This window comes from Poromitra crassiceps (genome assembly GCF_964638095.1).
Source record: "Poromitra crassiceps genome assembly, chromosome: 4".
Classification (NCBI taxonomy): domain Eukaryota; kingdom Metazoa; phylum Chordata; class Actinopteri; order Beryciformes; family Melamphaidae; genus Poromitra; species Poromitra crassiceps.
This window is the reverse complement of record NC_139626.1, coordinates 63149937-63174936: the sequence shown is the minus strand read 5'-3', so window position 1 is coordinate 63174936 and position 25000 is coordinate 63149937. Positions and strand designations below refer to the sequence as shown.

The 25000-nt window shown below is 43.3% G+C and overlaps 1 protein-coding gene across 1 annotated transcript in view; it reads left to right on the top strand.

The window, feature by feature from the left end:
- Positions 1-9093: 9093 nt before the first annotated feature.
- Positions 9094-25000, top strand: part of LOC310774659 (protein NLRC3-like) — a 164752-nt gene continuing 148845 nt past the window's right edge. The window contains exons 1-5 of the mRNA XM_083634765.1: positions 9094-9166; positions 12531-12759; positions 17159-18460; positions 18764-19235; positions 19322-19495. Coding sequence (XP_083490891.1) covers positions 9164-9166; positions 12531-12759; positions 17159-18460; positions 18764-19235; positions 19322-19495 — 2180 coding nt within the window. The 5' untranslated portion in view covers positions 9094-9163. The remainder of the gene's footprint in view (positions 9167-12530; positions 12760-17158; positions 18461-18763; positions 19236-19321; positions 19496-25000) is intronic.

Below are 25000 nucleotides of genomic sequence, written 5' to 3'. Positions count from 1 at the left end.
TTCACTGTGTTCATAATGTTTCTATCAGGATGCAGCAGCAGAGAGCAGACTCACCTGAACTCAGCTGTGTGTCCATGAAGAGTGACTGGTCTATGGATCAACATCCTGCATTTATAAGACAACCACCTTCTGAAACAAAGTCAACATAATATGTTACTATATCATGTTATCATTAACAAAGCATTTATCATGTTATCATTAACAAAGTCTTATAAAGAACAAATCCATCAGAAGAGAATAAGATATTAACAATATGGAACATTGCTCTTGTTTTTATGTAGGGATTTGAACTGGTGACCTTCAGGTCAAAATGCTGCTGAAACTGATTTTCTTTTGTCTCTCCTGTTTCTATCAGGATGCACCCTGACTCCAGCTGTGTGTGCATGAAGAGTGACTGGTCTATGGATCAAAGTCCTAAATTTAAAATACGAGCACCTTCTGAAACAAAGTAAGTCAACATAATATGTTACTACATAATGTTAGCATTAACAAACAGGGATGCAAACTAGTCACCTTTAGGTGACACTCACCTTTTTGATCCCAAAATAGGGCACTTAATTGAATGATTTTGAGTGGTTTTGTGTCTGGCTTGGTATCTGTCACCTTTTTCACTCTGGAGAGTTTGCATCCCTGAACAAAGCCTTAATCTTCAATGTTTCTTGTTCGATGTTTATTCTTAAAACCAAACTGATTATCTGTGGATTCTATGTATTCTTTAAGCCTATCCATAAGGACCATTTCTAGTACCTTGGATAGTATGCTTGCAAGTGCAATAGGCCTATACTTATCTATGCTAGTTAATTTACCAGTCTTGTTCTTGATTACAGGTACCAGCAGGACAGATAACATTGATCCAGGCAGTATTCCATGCATCATTAAACTAGAAAAACATAAAGCAAGTAGCACAGAAATACTATGGCTAGCATATTTCAGGTGTTCCGTTGTTATTTGATCCTGTCCACAGGCTTTGTTCATTTTAAGTTTCTCAATGGAGTAGCACACTTCATCTGGCCTGATAGCTACTCCATCACTGTGAGATATTTCACCAATATTAAACGCATCACTCTTAACACAGTTAAAAATATTCTCATAGTGTTTCCTCCAGAGCTCTGCAATATTTTCAGGTTCAGTAATGCCATCGATACTAGAAGGCAGTGGCATCTTGCTGTTATTAACCACCTTCACTTCCTTCCAGAACTCAAAAACATTATTTCTCTGTAGCTTTTTGGCCATAGAGTTAGCCCTCATGGCCTGCTCATTTCTTTTAATAAAGCGTACAGCATATTTGAATCTAGCATTTGTCTGCATCTTGTGCTCACATACTGGGCCTTGCCTAGGTCTACCTGCTAAAACCCAACTTCTGAAGGCTTCTTTAGCCTCTACATGATATTCATGGACATAATCATTCCACCCTGGTCTCACATTATGTTGTTTCACTTTTCTTCTCAGCGGTTGGCTTCCATCCTTAAGACAGTTCACAATTTGATCATACATTGTACACAGGTCATTATTGTGACCTACATCCTTACAGTTGATATTTCCACACAAAATTGCATCAACAGGCAACTCAATATTTCTTAAGTGCCCATCAGTCAGAGATTTATAATATTGCAGGTCATCTTCTGTAAGCTTAGCCCAGTCCAGTGTCTCACTTGGTTCATGGCTGTCATTACTGGCCAGCTCAGGTAGACCCTTGATATTTATGAACATAGAGACAGGCATATGATCTGTTGTAGCCAGACCGTATAAGATCTCAGCCTCATCTATACAATCATGTGCATCAGATGTGGATATACAATGATCCAACCAGGATGTAGTATGCCATGCTTCACTCACATGTGTGTAGCTATCAGCTGGCAGCAGTACCTTGGTGGAAAGAATAACCTTGTTATCTTTACAGAATTGGATCAAGTGTTGACCAAAAAGCGAGTGAGGATCTGATATATCAGCATTCAAGTCGCCCAGAACAAATATAGATGTATACTCATTTTCCCTTATATAAGAGCTTATAAAAGCAAGCTTATTCGGGTATTCATCTTCATTTTTGTGACATTCATATGGAGTATATACATTCAGAATTATAAAAACATTCTTCTCATGCACAACCTTGATGCCTATGCACCAGTCCACATCTAACCTGATCACACTGACCAGTGGGTCAAGTCTCTTGTGCCAGAGTATGGCCACACCCCCTGGGATCCTGCCACGCAGAATTCGGGTATTTAGGTCTGTCGTAGATTCCCCTGCCCCATGGAAATCATTATGCACAGAATTAAGTTTGTCCAGATCTTGTACTGCTAGAAAAGTCTCTTGTACACACAAGACATCAGTATTCTCAAGGAGCTTGTCAATAACAACGCGTTGCGCTTTCTCTCCAGCGCCCTGTCCAAAGCGCAGCCCACGCGAGTTATAGGAGACAACTCTCATAGTAGTTTATCATTGTCTATCGTGCATTGGAAGCCCTAGGCTCAGATGCACGCATCCTTGTGTCAAGTGGTGTGTTTACACTGACCCCTGCTGCAGCCCTAGGCTTGCGAGCCTCATAGAAGCGCCTTACATAGGTCCCTTCTGGCCACAGCTGTGGCACGTACATCTCGCCTACTTCCTTGCATTCAGCTGTAACCTTGAAAGAGCTGTACCGTATTATGGTCAGTGTAATAAAGTCATATGTAATCCAGGTGGCATATATATCCGTCGCAAATACAACGTGATATAGACGGGTGACAGCCGTCACACGGTTCTACTGTGATGTCCGCTCCAGCAAGACTTGGCTTACTTTACACATGCTTTTACAATAAAAACACATTTATGCAATGACTTTACATAATTTAGGCTATATTTATGTGCATCATTTAGCCTGTGCAGCAGGTAGTTTACAAGTTATTAAACTACCTGACCTGAATGAGCCGAGTGGGGTTGCTTGTTCACTATTGTGAAAGTTATGTGTTTACAACATAAAGATCATGGAATTGGATGGTATCAGGAATGTCACCGGTAGGCTACAGGGAGACCGCATCAGCCCTGCTGAACAGATCTGTATTTGCCTGGCTGTAGGTTAAATCATTTCATTCAGGCTATGATCTGTGATCTGAGATATCCAAATTGGCAGAGATGACAGCATAAAGCCGCAACCCGCGGACTGGATCGAGTGGATTGGAGCTTCGAAAGGAAGAATGTCATTGAGTAACTGCAGTTCACCAATGAGCACAGTTGTGAATAATTCTATGCTTAAAAGGCGTGGTTATAATGCTTAAGGCTGTATGTAGAGCCAACACGAGAATAGGCAGTGCGCCGGTCCACGCCCACTAATATAGGCTGCGCCTGGCGCTAAGCGCTAATTTAAGGCCAGTGGGACGAAAGAGCCCAAAGCACCCCTCCCTACGCTACACACAAGGCTCTTTCACACACAGATCGCACAAAAATTGCCGTTTGGAGTCCCGTAAAGCCAGCCGCCTCGCCACAGAAATTGCTTTCACACAGAGCCAAGCAGCACGGCCACATTACCGTGCTGCTGTGTACTTTCAGGTGAAATCCCCCGCTCCCGGATTGAAAGGCGAGCGGAGGTATTTCCTGCTCCTCCTAGCCCAAATGTATATTTTCATAGGTTAGTGTAGCCTAGGCTACTGTATGATGAACGAATTCATTCAACAAGACTTCCCTCCTAGTCCGCTGAGCAGGGAGGATAGTGCACTTGCATGGTGGGCGGGCAGATCGATATGGTGTCCTACTAAAATTGGAATGATACACGACCGCCCGCATATCAAACAGCTGCAGTCTGCATAACGTTCGCCGGGGGAATAGTATAGGCTATAAATGCACATGACTACCGTACTTAACGTTAGTAGTTTTTGTAAGGGAATGCACAGAGCTGATTTTGAGAGGGAATAACCTCAGACCAACTCGCCACAGACAGCTATAGCCCTCTTAAGCTTATTATTATATCCGTTAATTGTAGCCTACCTACTAATGTCAACATCGTTTGAGCATAAAGCCTAACCGCACGGAGCATTCCTCCTGGCGTCCCTGCAGTCATGATTGTATAGGCTACTTTTTTTACTTTCAATCCTGCACTTTCTTGATACATAAGGTGATTTCCCCTGTCATTTTTTTTATGAATGAGCTGACCATTCGCACCTTTTCCGGCTCGCTGCGACAACCTTTCAAGTGGAGGCGGGTTGCCAGGTAACCTGGCGCTGTTACTACCTCCCGTCGTGGGACAAAAGGCGTAAAACAATTGTCCACCAAAGCGCCTTCACGACTTTCACATCGGAGGCGCTAATCCTATTTTCCGTGCATTTTTTGGCTTTCAAGGCCGGTGTGAAAGAGCCTACAGACTCCCGCCCCGCCAGACCCTCATTCTCTGGGGTAATCCAATTCGAAACACAAATCACTTTTTCACACAAAACCATGACAAACGAATTCTCATTGTTAAATCAAGGTGTTTTTTTCTGCAGTGTAGGTTAGTTGAAAATCAACGTGGCATTGGAGGGAAGTGTCCGCACACGAGCCGTGCATAATCGGCCTATCCAAGCGAGGATTTCCTGCACTGCGCCGGAGAATGCTGTCTGCGCTCAGGCATACGCCTGGCATAGTGGGGTTGTTTGCGCTAAGACCAGCTATTTGCTGGCGTTAAAATTGAGAGCACCCATGGCCCCTTTTTCTAACACATTGCGCTGGAACGCCTATTTTGGAAAGGGCAACGCCCAAACCTCTCTTTGCGCTCGGCACATACCGACGGTATCTTCCCCACAGCGCTAAATGACACTTGTCCGAGACACATGATAGGCTAGAGGCCCACCGACACGCCTGGGCCACGCCTACACCTGTGTCATCCCAGCGCAAAACTGGACGGTGGAGGCAGATGATAGCTTAAGACGCTGGGAAGATAGTAATAAGAGGCGCGCAAACGCAGCGCAAACGATAGCGATATTAACAATAACGTAACATTTCTCTTGTTTGTTTGTTTGTTTGTTTGTTTTACCAGAAGTTGTATGTAGGGATTTGAACTGGTGACCTTCTGGGCAAAATCATGATTTTCTTGAGGTTAAACCTCCTCTTCTTTTTTAATCAATCCTGTTTCTCTCAGGATGCAGCAGGAGAGAGCAGACTCTCCTGAGCCCAGCTGTGTGTCCATGAAGAGTGACTGGTCTATGGACCCACCTCGACACTTTAAAAGTCAGCATTCTTCTAAAACAAAGTAAGTCAACATACTGTTGTTACGATATCATGTTAGCATTAAAAAAGCATTTTAAAGAACGAAACCCTCAGAAGAGATAAAGATATTAACAATAAGGAAACATTGCTCTTGCTCTGACCTGAGCAGAGTTCTCCAAGAGTCAACACTTTGTGGTGAAACCAGCTTATCTGTATCATCAGAACAGTGGATTATGCACTCCATCTGTGGTTGATATGGTAGTAGGCTGTTATTTGCTTGTTCACCTGTAGCCATATTATATATAATATATTATAAAATGGGTACCTCAAATCAAGCAATCTGATTGGTTCACAGCCATTGTATAATTCCAGTAACCGAGTTCAATAACTCATGGCCATGGGTTATTGGTTACCATGGCAACTCTCTTACTAAATGGCAGCGCTGCGCTCGAGCCAAACAGCTTTCTCCTGATCTGCTGTATGGAGGGTCACTAGTCCTTCAAGTCTTTGTACAATGAGTCATTATGGACGCATGATGGCGCAACTCTCTTACTAAAAGTACGTTACTTGGTGTCGGCATACGGCTCTGGGGCCGGTTGCACCAACTGGTCTTATTTAACTGCCTGTAACAGAGATCTCCGCGGAGACCTTTTTGACCGTCATCGTCGTAACTGCGGTCAACTGAGCCGTGTTCGTCGTAACACCGCCAGTTCGCTGTCTTTGAAAGCACGACGTTAGATTATAACTAACTAGTTGTGTGGCTTAGCCTTCCAAAATGTTGCCGTTAGTTTTTTAGAAGTTAATACATAGAATTGGGAACGTTACATTCAATTTCATTCAGACTGTCTTTCTGGCTCAATCGCCGCCATTGGTGCAACCGGCCCCTGGTCGGGCTTTGCTCTCAGCAAGCGCCAGGATTGGCCAATGTCGACTTCGGTCTCCAGAACGATCCAATCAAATCACCCGCACGTCTATCTTCTTGCTAGAGGTCCCGCCTTACAGTAGTGTTTCAACTGACTCTTAAAGAAAAACCATGCCAGTCGGACTTATAGTATTATTATTATTATATTATTATACTTGGAAACCGTTTTATAAAAGCAATATAGCACTCGAGCAGCGTGTGTTGTGAAATATATCCCGCTGATAAGCTGTTATCCCACTCGGCCTGCGGCCTCGTGGGATAACAGCTTATCAGCGTGATATATTCATCACAACACACTTGCTCTCATGCTATATTGCTTAAATATAATATATTACATAACGTATTATATTACATATTTTATAACATACAATCAGAAATCATCATTACTTTGATGCAAAACTGTATTAATCTTAATTTCACTTTGTGAAAAACAGGTTCAGTATGTTGAACAACCACAGACGTCTGGTTATGGATGATGCATTAAACTTGGTTTGCAGTATATTAAATAAATGTTGTCACGATACCCATCAACACGGGCATATTAACATGGTGGATGAGTTGAGTTCCCCTGCCTCTCCTGATATGTGAAGCGATCAGTCCACCTCAGGAATGACATTTCTGTCCCAGATGTTTGTGAACAGGTCTGTGAGGACCTTAACTGAGGTGTTGAGGTCAGTCTTCAGTATCCAGATGTTTGTGAACAGGTCTGTGAGGACCTTAACTGAGGTGTTGAGGTCAGTCTTCAGTATCCAGATGTTTGTGAGCAGGTATGTGAGGACCTTAACTGAGGTGTTGAGCTCAGTCTTCAGTATCCAGATGTTTGTGAACAGGTCTGTGAGGACCTTAACTGAGGTGTTGAGGTCAGTCTTCAGTATCCGGGTGTGAATGGAGTCAATGCCTGCAGTTTTCTCCTTCTTTGTTTACTGTAATGCAGTGGTACTCAACCTTGTCCTACTCAGGAGCCACACTGACAACAAAAAGAAGCTTTGAAAGAGCCACAATAAAAAAAAAGTCAATTTCCTCCCATTATTTTATTTTATTTTTATTTATTTATTAATTTTAAGTAGGACTTAAAAGAGCCACAACTACCCATAAAGGAGCCGCATGTGGCTCTAGAGCCTCGGTTATGCTTTAATGCAGTGGTTCTCAAATGGGGGTCCGCGGACCCCCAGGGGTCGTGGCACTTTGCCAGGGGGTCCGCGAAAAGTTTTCAGGTTAAAAAAACAAAACTTTTTCCTATTTTTTTTTCTTCTTTTTTTATAAAATGCTACATGTTACTTATTCCTTCTCAAACTACTTCCTACATGGTGCTAGTCTATCAAAATATCTTGGCTGTCATTGATTGTGTTGCATAGTGGTTTTCTGGACTGTTGACAAATTGTGATATTGTAAGTCGCTTTGGACAAAACAAAAGCATCTGTTAAATGACGTAATGTAAATGTAATAATAATAAATAATAATAATAAATGTAAAAAAATATATTTTTTACAAAATCTTCATAGTTCAACGAAAATAGTTTATGCTTTAAATCTAAAATGGTTCATGGATTACATTCTAATAACAAACCTATCAAATTAAACGTCAAGCACGTTACCATGGAAACAATTAAGCTTAGCCCAAAATCACAAATCAGAATGAGGGGGTCCCTGGTATATTTTCTATCTTGTAAGGGGTCCTTGGCTGAAAAACATTTTGAGAACCTCTGCTTTAATGGCACTCTGGCTTCTGTTTGAGTCAGGGGGCTGGTGTTGATGTTGAGTATGTTATCTGCAGGATGTTCTGGTTCAGGGCGCTGAAGGACTTCATGAAAGTACTGCATCCATCTCGCTGCCTGTCCCCTCTCTGTTAAGAGGTTGGGCTCTATCTTCCCAAAAGCGGTAATTTAGCGTTTGCGCTCCTTTAACGCAGTGCACAATGCAAATTGGGGGCGAGCACAAGTGCATGCCTGTTATAATTGTACTGGGCATAGGCGTGCCACATGCCAAAGCAGGCGTTTCAGCGCTAAAATGTGGGGATAGATGGCATTATCCTATCGTCAGCAGCATGCAATTACTTTGCGCTAAGAGTTTTTAAAAGGACCTCTTACGCGTTAAATACCTCGCTGCGCTGGAGCGCACCATAATCTCCGCGCAGCGCAGAAATGTCATTACGCACGGACATGGCACCCCAGGACATCAAATTCTGCTGCTAAAATTGGGTAGTGAATAGAAAAAGGGGAGCTCCTTGATACTTATGAAGAATTTAATAAAGAAGTGTACAGGTATACTTAAATAGTTAATACACAATACATCTTCAGGAAAGCACAAGGGCACAAGAGACGCAACGCGTTTCAACCTCTGGTCTTCGTCAGGCTGACTCCCTACAACACATCTTCTCTGCTTTAAGGCACGTGCAAACAGGTGCGCAAGCGCTAATAGGGGATATCGCCTGTACGAAGATAGGGCCTGTTGTCTTTTACAGGAGCAGGCTGGATGATGTTTTTGCCACAGAGTAGTTTGGTGATTTTGGATAGCACTTATTTCACCTCTTGGGCAACACAAACAACACAAACAAACAAACTTTTTGCTGATATTCTGACATTTCAGTTTGTTCATGTCGAGTCGTCTGCTGCGTTGACTCTGCTGTTTTACTTCCTGGAGTTTCAGCCTGATGTTAGCTGTCACCAGATAGTGGTCGCTGTTGGCATTTGTAGCATCAGACTCTAACATCTGTAACAATGATTTCTGTCACTTTGTCACATGACTTTTGCATTGTATTTGGACGCACACGGTTGGGGTTAGGTAAGGAAAGCCACTTGGCTGGGGTTATGGTTTGGATATGGCTCGAGGTTAGAAACCGAGGTGAACGGAAGCCCCTCCCTCCCCCCTCATGTCGACATTATCTCCTCCAAGGAGTCCGTGTGTGTGTGTGTGTGTGTGTGTGTGTGTGTGGGTGTGTGTGTGTGTGTGTGTGGGTGTGAGAGTGATAATATGACCTCAGACCTAATATCACATGTTTTGTTTCCCCCCCAGAGCTCACCAGGAGAGGTCAGAGGTTACCAGTGATCAGTCTGTCGAGGAGCATCACACAGACCTGGAGTCCATATTTATGGTGTGTAAATAAACAACAAGTCAAATGCAAAACAAACATTCACTCTCCATGCTGCACTCTTTAGACCAGGGGGGTGTACCACGAAACAAGATTAGTGGCTTAGCGAGGTAACTTCAGGTTTAACCCTAGTTTTGCCGTACCACGACGCTAGTTAACTTCTTATCGAGATGGATCACCATAGCAACTTATGCTCTACGGCTAACCTGCTTTGTAGCAGGTTAAGTTCAGAGGATAAGATCAAAACCGATGAAAGACCCACCTGCTTACCAATCAGCTCTCTGGAAACAGCGAGTCACCATTCATATGGTTCCCATATGAAAAATACATTGCATTCAAATGAAAAAGAAAAAGAAAAAAGAAAAAAAAGGCTCCTGTTGAATTAATCGAGGACTAAAGCCTTGCACTTGTTGCAGGCTACATTTAAATTAAGCCCTACTTACCACTTTGGAATATGTTTTCATATATTAATTTTTGTGCTCTCAAGTAGGCTAGATACGTTGTTTGACCGCACCGATCGATTGCAGCTGAATGGTGAGTGGAGAAATATCACTAAACCGGCATAAAAAGATTACATAAACATATCCAAAGCGCACGGTGCCGTGTGCGCAATGGAGCTGAGGCTGACGTTGGGTTGGACATAGTCATACATGTCAGAATAGCCTATACTACTATCTAAGCAATTTAATATGGGATCGCCTGCACACAGATGATTCATATCTAGGCTACTCCTGCATTTTGCAGCTGCAACTGTGTTACTTTTGGCCTGTATGATGTGATTGAACTTCATATTATTTCCAGCATAGTCCTTGTATGAAATATGGAGATATGCGACTCTGCTGCCAATAACCTATATGTGACCACAAAATAGGTAATTTTTTATAGATGAAATCTATGCCCGCACGTACCGTGTCGATTCAGTTCAGCAGCCTTTTTAAATTTTATTATCATTATTTTTTTATTGATAGCCTAATAGCCTATAGGAATTATTCCATCAGTCTGACCAAACACATCATAAGATCATTATTATTCATTGAGCCTAAATGGCCTAAAACGCCTACGGATTTTGGAAATAGACATGCAGGTTATATTGAATTCATTGAGAGGGTGAATTGAGCTGCTGTAGATAGCCTATGTGGAGGCAGAAACCGCTCTTCAAAGAAATTACTGATGTGGATAAAAGTGGTAACTTTAGACAGTAATTCGGGGACAGACTAATAATATCCAACGCAGATTTTTATTCTGACATACAGTAGTAAAGCTTCACAATTTGCGGTTCAAATGAATGAGGAAATAGGCGTGTCTGGCGCTGTAGCAGTTGGAGCAGTCCATATTGCATTGTGATTGGCAGTTGTTAAAAACCACGCCTCTTTTGCGGGCATGAGCTCCTGTGCACGGGCATTTTCATGTGCACGAGCTCTCAGCTTGATTAGAAAAACCTCCTTCCACTTAACGAGTGGCGATCTAGCTTCGTAGTACGCGTGAACTAAAATCCAGCTAGATGGCAATTATCTGGTTTAGACAAACCAGATCAAGGGACAGATCTTCTTATACAACATTTGTGGTACAGCCCTCTGAAGGCTTTCAGTCTCTGATGGATCTGATGTTGTGTTCCATGATTAATTCAGAAATGTATCTCTGCCAGAGGCGAAGCTGAGGGGGAGATTATGTGATTGGTCGTGTCTGTCTCTCTCTCTGTCTGTACCCTCCTCGTGATGCTTGTCATGACATCATACTATGACATCATAAGTGAAATCACCAATCTTTAACAGTGACATCATATCTCAGGTGTAACATCACCAATGATGGCATTATCCATTATGACACCATTACTGTTGACATCATTGTCTTTAATGATGCCATCATTAACATCTTTAAAACCTTCAACAGTGACATCATCACTGTGGCATAACCAACCTTCAACAGTGACGTCATTATGTCAAGAGTGACATCGGTGAAATCATCAATGATGACATTATCTCTTCCCTTCTTGTCTTTGGTGTTTTATGGCAGTTGACATCCTTAACTCATTGAGTGCCAAGGACGTCGATCGACGTCAAAGTAAATAGTGACGTTGAGTGCCAATGACGTTGATCGACGTCAAATGCGTTTTTTGACGGTGGGACGTGGATCAAAGCCTCCTGCATCTCCTGTACAAATATTGTAGCTATTGAAGGTGTATAACCTATTTTACGGACTCATTAGGTGGCGACAGTGCTCTCCAGATTAGAGAAAGGTCAGGAAAACAACAGGAAAAATCCCCGTGATGAAAGAGAAACCGCTCATGCCGCAGCCAGAGCCATATAGATGGCTCTGACTGGAGCTGACGTTGGCTGCGAACAGCATTCAATCCGCGCCCACAACTGAGCCCCTCTGCCTCTGTCTGTCTGTCTGCATAGTTTCTCCACACGATTAGCCGCCAGAAAAGCAGCACCCGACGCCGAAGGGCCAAACCATTCTCAGCAGTCCGGTGTGGCTTTTCCGTGTCGCGCTGGGAGCCGGCGCACAAAAAACGGAGCACTCCGAAAATAGACGCTGGGTGCGTGAGGCTGTGTGTTAGTGTGGAGAGGAGTTTGCAGCTGAGGGGGGGAGAGGGGGGTGGGGCACACAGGGCACCACACAACTACACCACGTCACTACATCAGAAAATATTAGCTTCAGACTCAGTGAATGTGCTTGAAATGCTTCATTTCACAAAAGGCGGAATAACTCAGCTTCTAATTTGAAAAGCCTGTTTTTGCTCAAAACAACCTATCTTCTCCGGCTCATAACTAAAGAACGGAAAATGGTATCAATAAACTTTTTTTTGCTGATGATACAATAGAGTCTCCTTGTTCTTTGTGCGTGTTCGGTGTTTACATAGTAATATCACACAATATTCTGTGGGCCTCGAGAAATCACTGAAAACGCTCTGAAACTCTGGCACTGGGAGTGTCCGTTCTCCAAAAGTGGCTGGCACACACACACACACACACACACACACACACACACACACACACACACACACACAGGGCACATCATGCAAGCTCTCCCCTCATACATCAAATATAGATAATCAAATATATACAGACTATTACAGCTTTATACATCAAATATATACAGACTGTTACAGCAGCATCATATTTATACCAAATATTTGAACTGTTAAAGCATTATATACGAATAACCAAAAGTAAACAATCATATTCCACCCTCTTAGTAGCTCTTTTATCTTATTATATGCATCAGCCCATCTCACTTGCACCATGCATTCTGGCCACCGAGCTCTATAAGAATTACATCAAGATAAGAGTTCAACCATTGTTCAATCAATTGATCTGCACTCTACTGAGTGCACTTTTCTAGTTAATATATTTTTCTGTTCCAGCTGCTTGAGGAGAACATCGTCACCTTTGTGAAGAAGGAGCTGAGAAGGTTCCAGAGCGTTCTGAGTCCAGATGAGGCAGAATGCTCAGAGAGTCAGAGGGAGGATGAGGAGGAGGTGGACGGTGTGGAGGAAGAGCAGAGGAGGAGCAGCACAGAGGCTTTTCTAAACATCACACTGCTCTTCCTGAGGAGAATGAAGCAGGAGGAGCTGGCTGAGGAGCTGCAGAGAAGTAAGAGGCCTTAACAGCTTTAACATCATAGAGAGAGAGGGGAGATGGTGGGAAATGGGAGATTTATGTCTGTTAGAGCCTCTTTTGTTTTTGTTGTCAAGACAATGATGCCACCTACTGTATAGGTCAGGGGTGGCCAAACTACGGCCCGCGGGCCAACTGCGGCCCGCTGCCCGTTTTTAAGTGGCCCGCCATGAATTTAGGAAAAAAAAAAAAAAAAAAAGAATTGTTGCTAAAAACGTTTTTCCGTTTTTCTGTTTCAAAGTTTAAAACGGAAAACGGGGGAAAAAACGGAAAAACATTAAGAAAAATAAACTGAAAAACAAAAACAAAAAAATGGATTCCCCCCATTTCGTTTTTTCAATTTAAAACCATTGAAAATGGGTTATACTTGGGCACCCTGACATGGTCTATTTATAAAAAATATATATATATACTGAATGAATGTTTAATACTAATGTTATGTTAAATTATCTCTGTCTTAACCTGTTGGCACAGGAACAGAAAATTTGATAACATACAGAAATACCCATTGTAATAGGTGAGCGCATCAATAAACTATGTGTCATATATTTATTTAGGTAGAAATTAGGGATGTCCGATATTATCGGCCTACCGATATTATCGGCCGATATTAGCATAAAAAAATCGATATCGGAAAATATCGGTATCGGTTTTCATGCCGATATATATATATATATATATATATATATATATATATATATATATATATATATATATATATATATATATATATATATATATATATATATATATTTAAATACAGGGGGAGTCTCACTGAGAGCAATGCTCTATTTTTCAGGAGTGCCCTGTTCACATTCACACACACATTCATACCTGGAAGCTGACCAGTACAACCACAGTCTGATCTGTTGGCCACTGAGCAGCTCCACTGGAGCGGTTGGGGTTAAGGGCCTTGCTCAAGGGCACCTCAGTGGTGGTAATGAGGGAGGGGCAAGCGCTGCCTTTTCACTTTCCCCACCCAGATTTATCCTGCCGGTCCCGGGGATTGAACCGACAACCTTCTGGTCACAAGCTCGCTTCTCTAACACTTACAACTTTAACACAACATGCATATTATATATTAAACTCTTCAGCTACATTAACTCATTCACCGCCAATGACGTCTTTGACGTGTTATCAGAAATAGCCCTCCCCGCCAATGACGTGTTTGACGTGTTTTTGTTTTTATTACTGCAGGGCGTAGTTTAAACACTTCCCCAGCCTGTCACATGGTATCAGGTCCCTAGCATCTAAGACAACACGTGAACAAACACATACCGCAGCTGTTGTTTTGAAATTGAGCAAGAGGAAAAGCAGAAAACGGGTAACGCTTCCTTGTGCAGACAGGAGAAACGCCATTGAAACCCCCCTCGGCGCGCTGCACGAGCTGGAGTCGCCTTCCTCTGTGCCAGCCCGGAGAAAACGGGAGAAAGTAATCAAGAGATGTGTTTGATCATCGGAGGAATGAGGAAATGATCGATCAGTTTGCGAGGGCGGTGAGGACGTGTTGAATAGCCGAGGGGAAAACGGGAACGATCAAATGGCAGGGAGGATATGACAGGGAGACATGGACGAGGACGGGTGGACCAGAAGAACAAAACAAAATAAACACACAACAGCAAGGCACAAGGCAGAAGCGCTGCGGCAGTCACAGCAGCCCGCTGTCCTTTCTCAAGAGCTATTCAGTTGGTTCATGAAATCGCTGGGCTGCGTGCCCTCCAGTGTTGCTCCTGGCCAATCCCAGCGCCACAGGGCGTGGTTATTGCTTATCCTATGTGGGGTTAGAAATCTAAAAGGGGGATCGTGTGTGTGTGTGTGTGTGTGTGTGTCTGTCTGTCTGTTTGTCTGTCTGTCTGTCTGTCGGTGTGTCTGTCTGTCTGTCTGTCTGTCTGTCTGTCTGTCTGTCTGTCTGTCTGTCTGTCTGCACACTCACTCACACCGAGTAAACTGTATTGTTGAATGTAAAAAAAAAGCACTTCATGTGTATATATATATATATATATATATATATATTTTTTTTTGTCATTTGTGTCCTAACGAATAATATTTACATGTCTGATGTCAATACAGTTCAAAATAAAAGAATTGAGAGTGAGTTCTGCCTGAGATTGTGCCCTTTTACAAAAATTGCCTTTTCTCCTGTTTATTTTCTCAGGGAGACCTTCAGGGTGAAAACAGGGTGTATATAAATGGCTATAAGTAGAGTACAGAACATGCTAAAAGCTCACTTTTTTTTCCCTGGTGAACCCAGAGACGTACATCTTCATTTTGAGGTATTGCAAATCACTCTGGTGCTAATAGATAATTTACTGTGGGTCTTGAAAGATGACCAACAATTATGAAAATCTTTGGCCTGTGCTAAATATTGGCAGTCCTAAACTGGCGGTGAATGAGTTAAGCTACATTATGTAACTTGTTACGTGAAATTTTGGTGGAAAAAAAGCCCGCTTATATCGGTATCGGTTGATATCGGTTGATATCGGTACCGGAAATGAACACGTTCACTGCCGTGGACGAGTTAATTTGTCAAAAAAACAACAACGGTTGACTGCCGTGGACGAGTTAACTTTTTTTTTTTGACGGTGGGACGTGGATCTAACCCTTTTACATCTCCTATAAAAATATGGGAGCCACCGAACGTGTACAACCCATTCCACCGACCCACTAAGTGGCGACAGTGCTCTCCAGACTAGAGAAAGCCGAGCCAAAACTGCAGGGAAAAGCGTGAGGAAGCCATTCTCATACTGTAGGCGAAAACGCTTTCGCGCTAGGGTTTAGGGTTAGGCGCACAACGGTGGGGGGTTCCAAAAATAGACTGGGTGCAACACACTTTGAAACACGCAGCATAAAGCCCAGAATCGCACAAAGCTTCATCAAAGCTCTCAACCGAAAACCCAAGAAACGAGCCAGCCCCATCCAGACTCGCCCGACGAGGGGCCGCCAGGGAGGGAGGCAGCACAGACAGGCAGCAGAAACTCGCTTGTGACAAACGCTGCAAAGCCACCAGAGACACACCCACGGAGGGAGGAGTTTGAAGGAGAGGGGGGTGCGGGTGCTGTTATGGAGGAAATTACTGTTCAGAACTATTGTTTAGATGTCTGATGTCTTACTGATGCCAAAAATAAATGGTTAAAGTGACAGTTCTATCGAATTTCACAAAAAGGCATTTTTCTCAGCTTTCATTTTCAGACGCTGAAACCATGCTGTATTCAACTGCTAATGCCTACATAACTACTAACTCTACAAACTAACTCTTTTAGACAGAGAAAGCACACATTCTATTAGTTATTTTGAGATATTTTGTGTTCACAAAGTCCTAGCAGAAAATAATCCTCGGCTCTTGAAAGATGAGCCAGAATCCTCAAAAAAACCCTTGGCAGAAGCTACCTACAGTAAAAAAAAAACTGTTGCCAGTGAATGTGTTAAGAGTTGGACATTATCGGATATCGGATATCGGTAAAAAAGCCAATATCGAACATCCCTAGTAGAAATTCAATTTTTGATGGCACAAGGGTTTTCTGGTCCAATTTTTTTGCCGCGAAAACTGCCGCGCTTAATATTGTTTGGCCCGCGACTCCTTATATTTTTCTGTATGCGGCCCACAACCAAAAAAGTTTGGCCACCCCTGGTATAGGTGAAAGATTGGCAAAAGAATATAGGAGCAAATCATTTGTGGCTCCCCATCTAATTCATTTGAATCAGGTATGCAAGCCATAGCTGGAAGACGCTGTTGAGCTACAGTTCTCAACCGCAACGAAACGAAACGTGTTTCGTGTTTCGTTTCGAAACGAAACGAAACGAAACAAGAAACTAATTATTAGAGAGAACATTTAATAAGTTTGGGTTATTTTGATATCATTTGACTTGTAAAGGCCTGTTTTATTTTTTTGAATATATTTGAGTCATCATTTGTTTGGAATAAGCCAAATAATCGATTCCAACAAGAACACAAGATCAACAAACTGAGTAGCCACCTTCATGTTGGAACTTTACGCCGTATAGTGGCTATAGTTTTAAATAAAAAAAAAAGGCCCTGACCATGTCCAAACTACTGAAAACATAAACATTTGCCAAACAAGATCTATTCATTACAAGATAGAAAAGTAAATGAGAGAAATCTCTCTGGATAATCTGGTAAAATTATTAATTTGTTAATGTGAGTGGAATATGCTGAACACAGTGGTGCACACTGGGAAACAAAACAGCAGCACAGCAGTTGTCTTTCACACTGAGCTGCACACAGTCAGGACCTGTTTGTTCACTCACCAGTGATGAGCTGAAGAGATGTCATGGAGTGGAGATAGTCATTTACCAGGAAATGTTCACATTTCTCATGTTTACTGAACATCTGCTCATTGTTCATTTGTTCTTTCAGAAACTCAACATCAACATCCACAACAACAACACAAATCCAGTCTGAAGGAGAAGTTTCAGTGTTTGTTTGAGGGGATTGCTAAAGCAGGAAACCCAACATTTATGGATCAGATGTACACGGAGCATTACCTCACAGAGGGAGGGAGTGGAGAGGTCAATGATGAACATGAGGTCAGACAGATTGAAGCAGCATCCAGGAAACCAGCCAGACCAGAAACAACAATCAAATGTGAAGACATCTTTAAACCCTTACCAGGAAGAGACAAACCAACCAGAACATTGATGACAAAGGGAGTGGCTGGCATTGGGAAAACAGTCTTAACACAAAAGTTTACTCTGGACTGGGCTGAAGAGAAAGTCAACCAGGATATAGAGTTCATATTTCCATTCACTTTCCGAGAGCTGAATCTGCTGAAAGGGGAAAAGTTCAGCCTGGTGGAACTTCTTCATCGCTTCTTTCCTGAAACCAAAGAAGCAGAAATCTGCAGGTTTGACAAGTTCCAGGTTGTGCTAATTTTTGACGGTCTGGATGAGTGTCGACTTCCTCTAGACTTCCAGAACAACGAGATCGTGACTGATGTCACAGAGTCGACCTCAGTGGACGTGTTGCTGACAAACCTCATCAAGGGGAAACTGCTTCCTGCTGCTCGCCTCTGGATGACTACACGACCTGCAGCAGCCAATCAGATCCCTCCTGAGTGTGTTGACGTGGTGACAGAGGTGAGAGGCTTCACTGACCCACAGAAAGTGGAGTACTTCAAGAAGAGATTCAGAGATGAGCAGCAGGCCACGAGAATCATCTCCCACATCAAGACGTCACCAAGCCTCCTCATCATGTGCCACATTCCACTCTTCTGCTGGATCACTGCTAATGTTCTAGACCATGTGTTGAAAACCAAAGAGATGGGAGACCTGCCCAAGACCCTGACTGAGATGTACATCCACTTCCTGGTGGTTCAGTCCAAACTGAACATCAAGTATCACGAGAGAGCTGAGACAGATCCACACATGATTCTTTCTCTGGGAAAACTGGCTTTTGAGCAGCTGGAGAAAGGCAACTTGATCTTCTATGAAGCTGACCTGAAAGAGTGTGGCATTGATATCACAGCAGCCTCTGTTTACTCAGGAGTGTTCACACAGATCTTTAAAGAGGAGTGTGGGCTGTACCAGGACAAGGTCTTCTGCTTTGTCCATCTGAGCATTCAAGAGTTTCTGGCTGCTGTTCATGTCATCATCTCATTCATCGACTCTGGTGTCAATCTGCTGTCAGAAAATCAGTCATCCTCCACAGACAAATCTGTCAATCTGCTATCAGAAAATCAGTCATCCTCCACAGACAAATGTGTCAATCTGCTGTCAGAAAATCAGTCATCCTCCACAGACAAATCTGTCAATCTGCTGTCAGAAAACCAGTCATCCTCCACAGACAGAGCTGTCAATCTGCTGTCAGAAAATCAGTCAACCTCCCACACTGCTGACAATTCTGAATCAATGTCCAGCGAAGGGTTTATGAGTAAATGGCCATTCTCCCTTTTGAAGAAAGCAAAACAAAGAAGAAAGAAAAAAACAGAACAGCCAGGAGCCATGTTAGACGAGCACACTTTAGAAAATAAACCTGAAACTATCTTCTACCAGAGTGCTGTGGACAAGGCTTCACAGAGTCCAAATGGACACCTTGACTTGTTCCTCCGCTTCCTCCTGGGTCTTTCACTAGAGACCAATCAGACGCCCCTACGAGGCCTGCTGCCACAGATAGGAAGTAGCTCACAGACCAATCAGGATACAGTCGAGTACATCAAGGAAAAGATCAGGGAGAATCCGTCTTCAGAGAGAATCATCAATCTGTTCCACTGTCTGAATGAACTGAATGACCGGTCTCTTGTGAAGCAGATCCAAGACCACATGAGTTTTGGAAGTCTCTCCACAGGCAAATTCTCCCCTACCGAGTGGTCGGCTCTGGCCTTCATCTTACTGTCTTCAGAAGAAGAGCTGGACGTGTTTGACCTGAAGAAATACTCTGCTTCAGAGGAGGTTCTTCTGATGCTGCTGCCAGTGGTCAAAGCCTCCAATAAAGCTCTGTAAGTGCATACAAACTGGATAGATTCAATATATGTTGTGAGGAGGGAAATAAACATTTTCAATGTTGCTGTTTTTTCTCCATCAGGCTGAGTGGCTGTCAGCTGTCAGAGAGAAGCTGTGAAGCTCTGGCCTCAGTTCTCAGCTCCCAGTCCTCTAGTCTGAGACAGCTGGACCTGAGTAACAATGACCTGGAAGATTCATCAGTGAAGCTGCTCTCTGTTGGACTGCAGAGTCCACACTGTAGACTGGAGACTCTCAGGTCAGGATCACTGTTACTGTTCAACAGACCGTTTAAATTCTGTTTTACGTGCACATTAATATAAAAATACCTGAACTCGCATTTTCCTGCTGATGTGATGTGAAACCCAACATTTAGCTCTACTCTGTTTTCTCTGAGAGAACATGTCATTATTTTCTCACCTCACTGCCTCTCGTTGAAATAGAAAAGTTCACCTGCAAAAACAGATATCTTCATTTGTACTTTTTTATCCTTTTTTACTAGAAATATTGCGTGCTTCACGCTGGTTTGCCCTCGAGGTCTTGCACACTTCACGTGTTCGCGTACGCAGGTGGGCCACATGCCACCCCTCGCCTTATTATAGTAGTGAGATATTTATGTATTTATGATAATTATTTGATCTTTTTTTCCCCCCAGTATTTTGTTTTTTTTACATATTTCCCCCCCGATTTTTTATCCCATTGTTATCCCCCATTTGCTCCACCCTCTGCCAATCTGGGGAGAGTCGAAGCTGGCTCCATGCTTCCTCCGAGACATGGGCAGTACCCAGCCGATTCTTGTCACCTGACAGGGGAAGCTTCACCGGTAGGACATAGCATGTGGGAGGATCACGCAATTCCAACCAGTTCCCCTCCCTCTGAACAGGTGCCGCAAACGACCAGATGAGGGACCACTTCAGCGACCAGGATATTGCATGTTTTTGGTGAGGGGTTCCTATATGAAGGAAACCCCCAGGGGGCACGGGGAGAACATGCAAACTTTTTTGCAGTAATTAAAACATTTTCACTTAATCATGTTCACATAAATCATCTAAATCATTTTTATGTGCACTCAAACAGGTGTTATTTCATTTTAAGAAGTATCTGTTTTTGCAAATTAACTCTTCTTGAGCTCAGAACAAAAATGAAAAAAAATAAAAAAAAGAAGAAAAAAAAACGAACCCGCTCCTTGGGTCAACTTTTCATATTGGGGAAAAAAGCAGTTTCTGCATTATCATAATTCATTTCTGAGCATTCATTAATACACAGGACAAGATGTTACTATCCCTTGTGCCAAAATCCGAGGTAAAACACATTTAGAAGCCCAATCCAGATTAAAAATAAGATAACAAACAATATAATGAACAAGCTAACAAGCTAACAAACAATACAAATTACCAGCTACCTACCCTAGCCAACAGCAGTATGAAGCATGTCATTGGGGTTTTCAAGTGGGCACCTCCCTTCACCGATGTTTCGTTAAATTCGGCCCATGACACCTCAAGAAGGTTTAACGGTGTAATCCAGCATCCTGGAAACACCCCCCTCTATGCTACCACTGCACAACTCCATTTTACCTCACCATCTAATGCCTTCCATCAACCTAGTATTAACCTAGCCTTAGCCTAGCTATCCAGGTCTGTTCCGTATGACATTCTTAACTACACCACCAGTACCGCTGTCAATTATTCAGCCCTGTTGACGCTGACCGTCAATCATGACCAGCAACAAAAGCAATCAAATCAATCAATCAATCAATCAATCAATCAATCAATCAATCAATCAATCAATCAATCAATCAAACCTCAGCAGCTCCCCATGCTAGCATGTAGCTAGCAGTGTACTATAACTCTTTTTAAAGAAGTTTATACTGAAAGCTGGGATCTCTTGCTCAGAAAACTTGTCTAAAATCATTAACCGTACAATCAAACTCATTTAGTGCTGGGTGATATGGATGAAAATGTTATCACGATTCAAATTTCCATATCACGTGATGGAGTTTTATCACAATATATGCTAGCCTAAAATGAGTGTTTCTGTCAAGTTTGTCTCCTGAATAAAAGTGGAATAGATTTGAATGTTAACTTTGATTTATACTGTATTGCTAGAATAAAACTAAACATGAAACAAAAATAAATAAATAAATAAATAAATAAATAAATAAATAAATAAATAAATAAATAAATAAATAAATAAATACACAAGACAAAGATTAAACTAAAAAGTGTCTTTACTTCAAAAATGCCGGTGAACAAAACAGCAAAACAAACATATTTTCTTGGTATCTCAAGTCAAAATTGTGAAATCCAAGACAAAGAGCAACGAGCAACTGAGAGCAGCAACTTAATATCAATACAGGACAGAGGACAGATGACCACAGTAAAGTAATGAAACAGGTGGAAACAGTTGATCCATATTGACACCAAGTGGTCCAGATCGAACAGTTTAGTGAGGCCATCTAGTGGTGACCCCATGCTATGACAAGTAAACAGAGAAGAGAGTGAGCAGCGCTAAGAAAACATCATCAGAACTGAAATGTCAGAATAAGTCACAACTATCTGAAGACGTTTCACTGCATTGAGAGTGTTACTGTGTTTGAACACTTTTTGGCTTCAACTCTGTGTGTGTGTGTGTGTGTGTGTGTGTGTGTGTGTGTGTGTGTGTGTGCGTGTCCGTGTCCGTGTCCGTGTGCGTGTGGTGTGTGTGTGTGTGTGTGTGTGTGTGTGCGTGTGTGTGTGTCCTACTTCCCAATAGGGCCACAGACCCCATAAAGCCATATAAACATGAACTGTGGACTATGGCCCAATCCCAATTCTTTTCTTAACCCTCAATCTTAACCCTCAAGCTCAACCCTCAATCTTAGTAGCCCTCAAAACTAAGTGTTAAGGGCTATCTTGCGACTTTAAAATGGGACAGCCCTTAAAGGCAGATACGTCTTCAGACTGTGGGGGGCAGCAGTATGCCAAAGCTCCGGATCCAGTCTGTAAATTCAAAAGGAGAGGAAAAAAGCATCCATTTCCTTGATAATATAGATGTAGAAATTACGATAACCATTGTATTAGCTTAGTTTAATGTCATTTTATGGATTTCCGTTTTGGAATCCTAACAACAATTGTTGTTGCTAACTATCGATAGTCAGCCGTGCTGGTCAAGCCATATTATTATTATTATATTATAACATTGTTAACGTTGTTACGAAATGCCATAATTCTCGGTGGTAATGTCGTTGTTGAGTTGTTTTTATCAAGATACAGCCTACGTGTAATGCAACGCACCACAAAACAAGTGGGGCTAGAATGACCGTGCTTTCCTTGACTGCAGTGTTTAACTGCAGTCAAGCCAGCCCTCACGTCGGAAAGAACGGTCATTCTAGCACCCACTCGTTAGCAACAACATTGTTGTTAGGATTCCAAAACGGAAATCCATAAAATGACATTAAACTAAGCTAATACAATGGTTATCGTAATTTTTACATCGCTATTAACAAGGAAATACTTAACTTTGTCGGGCTACTTTTTTCCTCCGTTCGCCGCCATCTTCCATCTGAATGGATCTAGCTGATGACACGCAAGGGATTCTGGGATCGCACTCACCGCCAAGGGTGGTACTGGAAAATCTTAAAAGTGAGGGCCGTATCACCCTCAAACTCGACCCTTAACTTAACACACTGGGAATCGGGACAGCACTAGCACTTCGCGGGAGTGCGCATTTTTGAGACTGAGGGTTAAGATTGAGGGTTAAGATAGGAATTGGGATTCACCCTATGCCTGTTGAATCAGGTGCAGGTATTTCCCAGAGTGACTCTTCCAGACAAGAGGCAGCGTTGTTTCCACACATGAGATAACTCCTCTGGTGTAGAGACTAGAGAGGAGGAGGGGGGGTGTAGAGACTAGAGAGGGGGGGGGTGTAGAGACTAGAGAGGAGGGGGGGGGGTGTAGAGACTAGAGAGGAGGAGGGGGGGTGTAGAGACTAGAGAGGAGGGGGGGGGGTGTAGAGACTAGAAGGAGGGGGGGGGTGTAGAGAGGAGGGAGGGGGGGTGTAGAGACTAGAGAGGAGGAGGGGGGGTGTAGAGACTAGAGAGGAGGGGGGGGGGGGTGTGGAGACTAGAGAGGAGGGAGGGGGTGTAGAGAGTAGAGAGGAGGGAGGGGGGGGTGTAGAGACTAGAGAGGAGGGGGGGTGTAGAGAGTAGAGAGGAGGGAGGGGGGGGGGTGTAGAGACTAGAGAGGAGGGGGGGGAGGTGTGTAGAGACTAGAGAGGAGGGAGGGGGGGGTGTAGAGAGTAGAGAGGAGGAGGGGGGGTGTAGAGACTAGAGAGGAGGGGTGTAGAGACTAGAGAGGAGGGAGGGGGGGTGTAGAGACTAGAGAGGAGGGAGGGGGGGGTGTAGAGACTAGAGAGGAAGGGGGGGGTGTAGAGACTAGAGAGGAGGGAGGGGGGGTGTAGAGAGTAGAGAGGAGGGGGGGGGGTGTAGAGAGGAGGGAGGGGTGTGTAGAGAGGAGGGGGGGGGGTGTAGAGAGTAGAGAGGAGGGGGGCGGGGTGTAGAGCAAGCGCGTCGATTTGGGTAGGGTTGCTAGGGACAAGTCCCTACCAACATTTCAGGGTGTCCAATTGTCCCTACCAACTTTTAAGCAACCTTATTTGCATTATCTTTGGAGTGCAGTTATATAGGTCATTTAGATTGTCTTCCCATATTTTGCAAGGATAGAATTGACCCGACCATTATTGAGTGAAATTAGTTTGCAATATGTTCAAAGTTACATTTACCCCTGTTTTTCACAACTGAATGGGCCAGTCCAATTTTTCCCCCCAAAACTCCCGTTTGATTGGCTCATTTGGCTGATGACCAAACAAACGCCCACCCCCACACACACACACACACACACAGTTTTCTCTGGAGACAATCTTTCTCAGAAGAGACTAACTAGCACAAATCTGGAGACTTTTTCTGACATGGGATTAACATTACCAGCAAGCAGCAGTGACGCAGCAGTGCAGCAGTGCAAGCAACAGCAGGCAAGTCCCGCTAGCATCGATGCTAATTTAGCAAAGTACAGTGCGCAGCTGAAGCACATGGCTATAATATGGATGTTAACGTCCATATTAAGTAGCCATGTGCTTGCGCGATGACAACAGTGAATTGGCATGTCAAATGGTGGCGATTGACATCTGTGACATCTGACTGAAGATCGTGCAACTCTTAGGAGGAAGAAATGTAGGATGTATGATGTGTGGGATTCAGTGGCAATTTTTTCTTTCCAAACCGGCTGTTTGTGAAAGAACATGATTAGATGGCTAAACCTACAGTTTGTGTTTGTTAGTTACAATTATGCTGACAGGAGAGCTGAGCAGGTGGTGACATGAAAGTTATTGAGAAAAGGAGAAGATACTGAATAATGACATCACAACAGTATAATCCTAATGTTGATTTAAAATGAGATATTCGTCTAAATATGGCTAAAAAAGGTAAAACAAAAACCTCAATTTTTTTTCGGCGGCGCCCTTGCGGGCCCACCGAAACAGCCTCCCCTCATGCCGTCCTGGACCCTACCAACTTTGAGACCAAAACGACGCCCTTGGTGTAGAGACTAGAGAGGGGGGGTGTAGAGACTTGAGAGGAGGGGGGGGGGGGGGTGTAGAGACTAGAGAGGGAGGGGGGGTGTAGAGAGTAGAGAGGGGGGGGGGTGTAGAGACTAGAGAGCAGGGGGGGGGGAGAGACTAGAGAGGAGGGAGGGGGGGGGGAGAGATGTTAGTGTGCTGCACACTAGTCTGC